The sequence below is a fragment of the Lytechinus variegatus genome, chromosome 17, assembly GCF_018143015.1.
Source record: "Lytechinus variegatus isolate NC3 chromosome 17, Lvar_3.0, whole genome shotgun sequence".
Lineage (NCBI taxonomy): Eukaryota > Metazoa > Echinodermata > Echinoidea > Temnopleuroida > Toxopneustidae > Lytechinus > Lytechinus variegatus.
In genome coordinates, this window is record NC_054756.1 from 15,752,209 (window position 1) to 15,763,547 (window position 11,339).

Sequence of the window (11,339 nt, forward strand, 5' to 3'; positions counted from 1 at the left end):
GGTTACACTTCGTAATTCCGAAGGGTATACTTAAAGGTTCGTAGTTCCGAAACACGTAAATTGCCTATACCTTGATGTTCGGGGGGGGGGGGACACCGTTTCATTTTCAATTTTTATGAGGATGGGAATGCATGTGCGCGGCAGAGCGTATTTTCCTTTGGGGGGCATAATATGTCAAAATGGGCCTTTTTGGTGATATTTTCACCATAGGATTATCTGTGTGATGCCGTTGTGTGTTTTAAGTTCAGCAATTAAATTCTTTTTGAACTACTTTATGATTATTATTATACATTTATGTTTTTACGCGGTTTGGAAATAAAATATCAAATCTGAAGTTCTAAAACTCACTTTTTGGACAATTTTTATTCTGGGGCTAACTAGGCAATTCTGTCAAAATGGCATCCCGCGTGAGATGTTGCGATCGCTAATCGCAAGCTCAAACTTTTGGACATTTCAATAAGAAATTAAAATTGAACATTCTGAGCAGTTCTCTTTATCATAAAAATGATGTTCTAACCAAAGAATTGACGCATAAAGTGCGAGTTGAAAAATTCTGATATTCCAACATTAGGAAAATTCTTGTTTGAACTTTATATCAGAAAACTGGACATTCTAAGCATGTTTATTACCAGAAAAAGGAGTTCCTTGCTACAAGCGCGAGCAAATACAGTGATTTTCTAACCTGCAAATTTCATAATGTTGTACTTCAAAGAGAGAATGTGATTTCGAAAAGGGCGCATTTTATTCTTTGAAAGGCATTTTCTCTTTTGAAAAAAGGACATTTTTATACCTACGGGGAATTAATTTTTTTATCTTAACCAGCAGAAGCTGTTTAAAAAAATCCCCTTATCTTGAGGTCACATGTGACGAACATTCAGTCCCCAATATTCTTAATCCATTTGCTCGATTAGGCAGCAATTACTAAGAGAAGATAAAAATTAAGATGTTTGATCCAAGCGCAAAATCTTGATGCAATACACGCTTTGACCACAACAACATAATGTATCATCCTCCGTTTAAGCTATTATATTACTGCATAATTTCCTGCTATTTTATTAATTTACAACACTGTTATTGTTACTAAAATGATTCATCATTTTCGGAAAAACGAGCCTTATTTCATTTTCGGACCAACGAACCTTCGGGCTAACGAATCTTATTGCGTTTTCGGACTATACGAACCTTCGGAATTACGAATGTCACCCCAGTGTTCTATTTACACTTTCGAATGATGTACACTAATTTCCAAGTCCCAGGGCCCCGTTTGATCGACTTGCAACTGTGAACTCTGCCATTATGGCAACTGCTATATGGTAACCTTGATTTATTGGTTGCTGAGCCCTGTTACCAAGGTAGTTGCCTTAATGGCAAAGTTACAACAGTTGCGAGAAAAACGGGCCCCTGGTTTCTCAATCATTGACATGATTGATGAGACTGATATGTCAAAGCTTTCCCATCCCGTCTAAAATTTTATTTGGAAGAGTATCGGTTTCATGCTCGTCATAATAACAGGTAGCGGATCCAGGTTACGGTCACGATCCGAACTCAAAAAGGAGGAAGAGGGAAGGATTGAAGAAGAAGAAGAAGAAGAAAACGAAAAAGAAAGAAAGAGAGAGAGAAAGAAAGAAAGCTAGAATGAAAATCCATAGATCCTAAAAACTCAAGAAAACAACTTATTAGTTCTCAACTCATTGGAAAATTTAGTACTTCGATTTTTTTTTCAGTGATGTGACCAGGACCCAGAAAATCGTAACACAAAGCTCAATCATCGGAGAACATTTTTTTTTACGATCGATTGCATTGATTGCATGAAATAAGAATATGATTTGAAGTAAAACATTTTTTTGAAAAATGTAAATTTAGTCATTTTATGTATTGGAGTACATGGAAGAGTAGTCCTTGCCTTACATCACTGATTTGACATCACATTTGTTGCCGATTCAAAATCTCCATAGCCTTAGGTATATGTGATTCCCAATATTCACAACTTCATGTTTGTCTGATATTGTTCAAACTATCGCCTATCAATTTTTTGATTTTCCTCTTTCCTCTACAAGCAATTTTTTTATTTGGGTTGGATTCCCCTTTAACATCAGAAACGACATCCCGCGCGATCGAATCAATTGTGGTTTTTTTTTGTTATATGACTTTTACAAGTTCAGTCTCAATATTTGCTGTGTAAGTTCTTGTTTCACTAATAAAAGTAGATAAAAGACCTGATAGAAAATAAAAACTTGGACAAAATGATTAATGATCATGCGGTTAACTTACAATACTAACAGGAACTTCCTTTATTGAATTAATCATTTTAATTGTTATTGAATCGGAAGTTCTGCTAAAATTTAGTTGTGTTGGAATGATTAGTTAATAGCCTACAGAATATCGGCATTTAACGAGCATGATTATTCATATTAATTTCACAAGACGTTAATCACTTGCAGCTCTGAAAAGATATACTTGGCGAATCAGTAGGCTAAAGGAGCGATGAGACGACTGCAAGTAGATCTGCTCCCTTGCCATCTTGCATTCTTTCTGTTTTCACTCCGCGTTCTTTTCAACACTCCACAGTTTTTCCTTTCACTCCCTGTGTAAAGAGAAACCCACGACGGAGAATACCAAGACACAGTCGATCGGATCAACCGACGAAGCAAGGACTGAAGCTGTCTTCAGCCCAAATCCGTGTTGATACACCCCTTTACATCAATCAAAATGGCAAACTGTACCGTCTTTCCAAACACTAGTGACCAGTGGACACTCATTGGAGATCCGTTTCCCCGATTCGACTATGTCCTTTGCCTCCTCATCATCATCGGAGTCGTGGGCAATTCCCTCGTCATCTTCATCAAGATTCGCCAAGGAGGATCGCGAAGTGGCGGCGGGTTAACGGAGACCAATCGCCTCGTCATTGGACTCGCCACCGCGGACCTTCTGACCGCAGTATTTCTCATTCCGGTCCCGGAGCTTGTGAACGTACCGCATAACGCGGCGGGCGAGTTCTACTGTCGGATCCTGGAGTCGAGGTTCTTGGCGTGGATATGTTTCATTGCGTCGGTGTACACTCTCACTACCATCTCTGTGGAACGCTTCCTCGCCGTTGTCTATCCGTACTACTACAGGATATGGATCAAGAAGCACCATGTGAAGTACTCGTTTCTTGTCATATGGCTATCTTCTACTGTCATCAATATTCCCACCATCGCTTTCCATTCCATAGATGGATGTGGCAGGTGCAACTCCACAATTCCATCGACCCGCTCTAGACGAATCAACGGCGTTTTCATTTTCTTGATCGAATATTTGGGTCCTCTGTTCATAATGGCGTACACGAGTGTAAGGGTTTTGATCGTTCTTCGAAGGAGTGTGATCAAGGACGTAAATGAAGGTGATAAATCTCTAAAGAGGCAATCGACGCAGCTTGATATGCTGCGACGGCGTTTCACCAGGATGTTCATCTTCATCTTCGCTGCATTCATGGTCCTCTGGACTCCCGACCAACTGGCCTTCTTGCTTTACAACTGCGGTGTCCTGGATGATGAGTTCACCGGAACCAAAGCCTACAGGATCTTCGTCAACCTTGCATTCTTGAATGCAGCGACGGCCAATCCCATCATCTACTCGCTGTGCTTGCCTTCGTTCCGCCAGGCTGTTAAAGATCTTCTGTTGTGCAGAGGAATGGAAGGATCTCCGGATCCTCTGACAGATCTCTCATTCAGCGCCGATAGACGACCAACTACATCAACCGGTCTGACAGCAACGTCCAATTATAGGGGATGATGTGTGAAATCCCATTATTCCCAAGATATCATAATATATTTTGGTTAGTTCTGGTATGCTTTCTCATTCTCAGGATCCGAGAGGGATATTTCAATTAAGCAACACTGACAACTACCAAGATAATTGGAATAGATTTAAATACACCAGAAGAACTGTTTGTATAAAGAATTAGTTCAAAATGCAGTACTACAAACGCATGTCGTAAGCTTCATCTAAACTAAGTAAATAAGTGTTTATCATAGATATTCTCCTTTTACATGATTCAAGTATTTGGATAGTCATATAGGCTGAATTCCATTCAATTATATATCCATTACACATCTGATCCATGTGAACCATGTTACAATGACTGCATTTTTTTCTTTTCATTTCTATAATCCCTTTCTGTATTAAAGTGTCACATTGACCTATTAACAAAAGATGACTATTTTAGACATGAGATGTATCATTTCTACATCGTTGCAGAAAGAGTTGCTTTTAAACGCAAGCCAAAATATCAATCGCAAGTCCAAAATGCGCGCTGTTGATTGGTTGGAAATCAAGTTGCGCCTAAATTTTTAGAGTTGAAATTGATTGCAACTCTTTCTACAACGGGCCCCAGGAATAGTATGAGAGCAACAAAAAAGCACTTCATGTATGACGTAAGGTTTCGCGAATGTGTTTAGACCCTCACTTCGTCATTTAACTGTTGATATAATGAAACATTTTAAAATATATACTCAATCGTTTTATTCAATGATAGAATTTTAATCAAGTTTTATCTGTGCATTAGTTTGTCTTAAAGGTATTATTTAACTTTGTGAGCAGCCGATTTAGAGAATTCTCAAACTAAGATGAAACATGTGTACAAATACATGTATTAGAACCAAAAGACCCTGAAACAAGCTAAAGATACAAGGCAAACCCCAATTTGGTAATTATGTGTCTTGAAGACGCTTAAGTAGAACACATAAGTGTATGGGATGAGATTAAGATGGTGTTTCCGGTCACTTAATATTTCACTTTTTGAAGCACTAAATAATAATTTTCGGACGCAATTTTTTTCTTGGCTTAATTTTTGTAACGAATCACAGACACAGGTGACAAGTGTGATCTAGCTCAGATTTTTTAAAGTCAAATCAATGTTAGCATATCACTTTAAGGAAATTATTTCATCGATATTTCATTTTCAAATCCACACAAGGTAAGACCATTGTTCTGTCTGACAAGAGTTCCATCAGTGTCATAATTTTTTTACAGGATATTTACAAAATGTCCTTTGGACACAATAGAAGCACGCTGAATTGTCAAGAAAACTGTGAATGTATGAATATACATCATTATCTAGAAAATATTTTGAAGATACATGCATATTAGAAGTTGACGTTGCTGGCTTTCCATAGTTGTGGTTGATTGGAACAATTGCAAATCTTTGTGAGACGGGTCTTTGGTCTGACATGAATAAGGTCAGAAAAAACCGTGCTTATACTGTGAGTGAGGGTGTGTGTGTGTGTGTGTGTGTGTGAGGTGAGAGGGTGATAGAGTGGGTGTGCGTGTGGTTGCTAAGTTGCTTTGATTTTATTGTTTTCTTCTATACATTCATAATATCATTTGTATAATACATTTTTCCATATCATAACAAACATAATACATTAACTGTTTTAGGCATGAATCATACGTAAAATTTTGATAACAGATATGTTTTTATACATTTGTGATCTACTACAAAATTATAACAAACACAATTTGCAGGAGTGTCATCATAAGCAGATTGCTTGAAAGAAAAATGACAATCCAAGGTTTAAAATTCAATACCTTTACACAGCAGGGCCCCGTCTTACAAAGAGTTACGACTGATCCAATCTAACGTAACTCTACGGAAATCCACCAGTGTCATAATTTTTTCTACATAAAATTTTCAAAATGTCCTTTGTAAGCGAAGGCGAACACACCAACTTGTCAAGAAAACAATGAATTTATGTAATTAACGTCATATGTAGAAAGTATTTTGAACAAACATGCATTATAGATTTTGGCGTTGCTGCACAGCGAAAACTGTGGTGTTAACCGGTGCACATAGAGGACCACACCAGTTATTTTATACCGGTGTTAAATTGGTGATGTTAGTTTTACACCTATAGGTGTTATTACAACACCTTTTGTTGTTACATTTACACTCTTTGGTGTTATGTTTAATCTCTAGGGTGTAATTTTAACACCTCAGGGTGTGGTCCTCTATTAACTTATTCTCTCTTTATCAATGGATAGGGGCCACTCTAAATTTTACATTTTGGGTTTGAAAAAATTATCTTTGCATATCGTTATAGATCTCTTTAAAGGCCTATAATATCAACGAAATAATCCTAAATTGATAAAATAATCCTTAATTATCTAAATATCTGGCTAATTTGACTTTTTAAACACCAACCAAGTACGAAAAAAATGATACGTTAAAAAAATGACTATTTTTGCTCGCTTAAATCGTTCTTTTACACTTTCCCGAATAGTGCATCATGTCAAAAATTCCACCCTCCCAAATAGAGAGAAAAAAATAAGAAAAAGGGAAAACAAATTTAAACTTCATGAACATGGAAGAAAAGGGGGAAAATGATTTTGTATAAAAAAAGACTGAGGGGCGGGGGGGGGGTGGATCCTAACTCCAATACCCTTTATTACTCCGATTTAATAAATACCTAAATTGACGTCACCTTAATGCGGTCATCTCCCCCCCCCCCCGATCCAACATTCAAAATACACTGGCACCGGCCTGAGCCTCACAAGGATTGAAAATCATGCTTATGCACTCTAAAAAAAATTGAGTGAAAGTGCTTCATGAGGGTAATTCTGTGTCCAACCCACATTGGGTATATCATTTTGGAATGTTTAATTATCTAGTGTGATAAAAATTTTGCCCATTCTAAAGAAATTGCAGCCTATTTTTTAACCTTGCTGGACGATATGCTTCCCGCATTGGGTAAAATACTGTCCAAAATTGGTTGGACACATAATTACCCTCGTGATTGTAAAATTTTTACCCTATACTTTTTTACAGTGTAAATTGGCTATATTCTTAACCCCATTATTCTGCTATGCAATTACATGATTGCAAAAATTCTGTTTTGCTCATACTCAACAGTACACCAGTCATGATATCAAAGTAAATCGTAAAAAACAAACCATGAAAATTATTGTTTCTTTTTTTTCTTGAATAAATATCTGAGACTGAGATTCTTGTTCCCTTTACTTTCCCTTTCTAAAAGAGAACATGGACACACACTTATTGGCATCCTATATTTGGCAAGTATCAACTCGTCAATTCGTTTCATCGAGTTACAGGAAAATCGACTATGATACATTTAGTTTCCCTTTCATTCAGTGGCGTACCTCGGATTTTCCACGGGGGCAAAACCGTCCGCCAAAAAAATTGACAAGCAAAAAAAATTTAAAAAAGGTCTTCCAGCTTGTCAAGCTTGTCAGGGAGAGGGGGCAATAAAGGTCTTCAAGCTCGTCAAGGGGGCAAAAAAGGTCTTTCAAGCTAGTCAGGGGGGGGGGGGCAGGGATACGTCCTTTGCATGGATTGTGGCTCGTCACAATGAAAGCACTAGCGTACCTACGGGGGGGGGGCAGCCTCCCCCCCGTAGGTACGCTAGTGCTTTCATTACATTCATGCCGGGGATTTATATCTCGCTCTTACCATATAGCCTGAATTACTAATTGACGAGGAGCATTATCATATTCATGACCTACCGCTGACAAAATGGTAAAAGGATTGATTTCACTTTCTATTCATTCATCAAAATAAAATACTTGTAATGTACAGTAAGTCACTATGCAATAAATTGTCATAATGATAATGTTGATGATGATGATAATAATGATAATATAAGTTTTTCCGTCCAATTTCGTCAAAATTTCAACCGATTTAATGATGTAATAATTCAATTTGCAATTAATTTGAATGACCTATGCGATCAGCATTTAAATAGCCAATACTTGATTTAATTTAAAGGGATTGTTTAACTTTGTGAGCAGACGATTTAAAAAATTCTCAAACCAAGATGAAACATGTGTACAAGTGCATGTATTAGAACTAACAAACCCTGAAAACAACCATTATTGAGAATGAAAAGCTAAAACTACAAGGCAAACCCCGATTTTGTAAATAGGCGTCTTATAGATGCCTAAATAGTACACATAAGTATATGGGATGAAATTAAGATGGTGTTTCCGGTCACTTTATATTTCAATTTTTGAAGCACTAAATAATTATTTTCGAACGTAATTTTTTCTGGGCTTCATTTTTGTAACATATCACAGACACATGTGACAAGTGTGACCTTCTAGCTCAGATTTTTTAAAAGTCAAACCAATGTTAACCAATCACTTTAATTCTTCTGGCACGCGATTTCATAGTTATTTCATTTAAACATTTAAAAAGAACGATCAAATTAAAATAGCTGAGTAGTGTTTTCAAATTCGCACCGGTACCTTCCTTGCGATCGTTAAGGAATTCAAAATCATTAATATGCAATCACTTACAAGATATGGACAGTGTTTTTCGTTGCTTTTTTTTTTTTTACTTCTTTTGAATAATTATGGAAATGGGTTTTACTCCTAAATTGGATGTTAAAAATTTTATTGAATTTTACATCTGACAGACCATCATTGGGACAACAACTCGTTTTTGTTCCACTTTCATAACTATATATAGACTGTGGTCAATACCATGATACACATCCCCTCCCCAAAACGATTTAAATTATATACAATTATGTAAAATAAAAAAGAACAAGATGATGAAGAAAAAATACCTACCATTGGCATATACTAGGTCATCGACCCACTCAATGGCGGATCCAGGGGGAGGGCACAGCCGACTCGTGCCCCCCCCCTTAAGAGGCACAATTAATTTTTTTTCGTGGACTGAATACCCTTATTCTTTGGTTAAAAATCTTCTTTTTTTTACTCGTCAAATTCTTCCGGAAAATGTGCCCCCTTTTGGGAAATCCTGGATCCGCCCCTGCACCCACTCATCAATCACTAAAAGAATATGCGTTTACAACCATATCCTATAAGTGTTGCATGAATTACGTCTTTATATCAAACATAATGGAATAAAATGATTCTAACTGAAAAGATCCGCAAAAAATAGAAATATAGGGTAAAGTTTGAAAAAAAAATGAATACAGAAACATGATATCTGAATTTGGAAGTTTAAAGTGCAAATATGTGTGCCGATAAATGAAATTGAAAATGGTGTTTTAGGCGAAATTAAACGATCAGTTCGTCGTCGTGAAATTAAATGACACCTTAGGGCCATTAATTTGAACGAACTTCTCTCTAAATTGAATTTCTACAAAATTCAAAGGAATGATATAGAACGGAATTGAATACTAAATGAATGAAAATGAACCATGTGTGAAGAGGGTGGACAGAAATCTTTCGAATTTGAACGTCTTTTCATTAATTCAAATGCAACTCTGATGATATTGGACGGGAAAACCTATAATAATAATAATGATAATGTTAATATTAATGATAATAACAGCTAGTTTTTATACAGCGCTTTTCCCATAATGGCTCAAACTAGCGCTTTACAGCATTTTATATATCACCCCGGGGATTGATTTCAATCTCGCACGAAAAGTGCACAATTTCCACTCCCTGGGGAGCATTCCTCGAATTCATCGTAGCCTCATAATGGCGCTGGCAAAATTCAAACATACAATGACTTTCGCATCCTATCATAAGATACCGACATTAAAAAACGTCAATGTTATCGTTCAGCTAATAATTGTGGTTTCTACTTTTCATTGAATGATTAGCCTACAGAATCATTTTTTATGCTGAATTTACTTTTGATCGGATACCGTTTTTTCTGTTTAAACTTAAGTCGACCCATGAGAGACTCATTCATTTGTCGAAAGATCAGGCTAAGCAGTGCGAGGGTACGACTCACGTATCTAGTTCGAATGGAATACATCAGTGGCGTAATGAGACTAAAAATTTGAGGGGGCAAGATATCGCGTATCGGGCAAAATTTGTTAAAGGTTGCGAGGTACCAAAGTGAGCGAGCAAAAGATGTGATACAATTTTGTGAAAGATTTTGACATACTATTAAAAAAACGATATAATATTTCATCCTTCTCTCTTTCTTTTTCTCTTTCTTTTTTCTTGGTCGTGATATTTCTTCATTTTTTTTGGGGGGGGCAAGCACCCCGAGCCCCCTATCTGTACGCCACTGGAATACGTAGATTCGGACACTATGCATGACTTAACTACTTAACTATCGTGTATATGGAGTATTTGAATCTCCCCCAAACTTGGCACTGGTAATTAATGGAACGTTGAATATATACAGGCCGATAGGTTTTCAGGAAAATGAAACATGTCAGTAGGCCTATGGACAAAAGTGACATTGTAATTGATGGGTGTCACTTTAGTGTAATGATCATGTCGCTCAAAGTGACGTATGGATTCAGCTTTTAGATTCGAAGATAATTATGTCGATGATAATAATAAAATCATACATATTGACTCTTGCAGTTTGTAGTGTTTTACAGGGGCCGCGGAAGCGGGGGGCTGGGAGGGGCGGTCCTTCAGCCCCCACTTTTTTTTCCAAAATCGTATAAAAAAACGTAAAAATGACCATATGATTGTGATTCTTTGCATGATCAGCCCCGAACTTTCGGCTCAGCCCCACCCCCACTTTGAAAACCATTCCGCGGCCCCTGTTTTATGTCATCAATCAGTATATCTTCAAAACTATAGGAGATTACAATGAAAATAATTTTACAAATACTAATATGGCATGTTTATGGAACGTTTATAAAATAATGCACAACCACCTTATACCAAGCAGTTGTGATATTCTTGACAATCGTTGGATTTTATAGACCTTACATATACTTTATTTTTGTCGTTTTCAGAATATTTTCTCGTCGGAGGCCTGTACTGTATTCAAAATCATTATTTGAAGGTGGATTTTAATGTTGAATTGAACCACTGTGAATTTTCCTTTTTCTGCAAATTCACCAAGTATATTTTAGTATATCTCCAAATAATAAGATGTTAACAAATCTACAGACTTATTTAATTCGTGTTTGTATTAACCGAGAATAGGGGTGACAGTAGGGAAAGGTCATATATAGGGGAAGGCGGGGTAAGTTGTGACAGTTTTTGCTTTTTGCCAGTTAGAATTGATATGAATAATAATCTTGTCGAAATAAGTACCTTGCCTTGAAATTTAATTCTTCTGAAATATTTTCCACCTATATATAACTTTCTATCCCCACACTGAAAGTCGTCGTGACCTTTGAAAAAAACGATGTCAAATGGCTCAACTTGCTCCATATATGGGGTAAGTTTGAGCCACCTTCTGGGGTAAGTTGAGCCACAAAAACTAGTGGCGGATCCAGAGGGGGCGCCCCGGGCGCGCGCCCCCCTATTTTCGCCGGATTTTTTTTTTGATGGTTATATTGGTTATACTGGATGGTTATATTGGTTATACTGGTTATACTGGTTATACTGGATTGCTACAATGTAGTCAATTTCAAGGGCTAGATCTAGTCAAAACTATATTTTAA

General features: G+C 36.9%; 1 protein-coding gene across 1 annotated transcript; it reads left to right on the forward strand.

Moving 5' to 3' along the window:
- The first annotated feature begins 2,445 nt into the window (after nt 1–2,445).
- Nucleotides 2,446–4,512, forward strand: LOC121430993 (galanin receptor 2a-like). Its single transcript, XM_041628445.1, has one exon. It carries the CDS (start codon nt 2,710–2,712, stop codon nt 3,772–3,774), a length of 1,065 nt encoding a protein of 354 aa, XP_041484379.1. The 5' UTR covers nt 2,446–2,709; the 3' UTR covers nt 3,775–4,512.
- Nucleotides 4,513–11,339: the final 6,827 nt, after the last annotated feature.

Excerpts from the sequence above, each read along its gene's own strand:
- LOC121430993 (XM_041628445.1), top strand. The coding sequence starts at position 2,710 with ATGGCAAACTGTACCGTCTTTCCAAACACTAGTGACCAGTGGACACTC.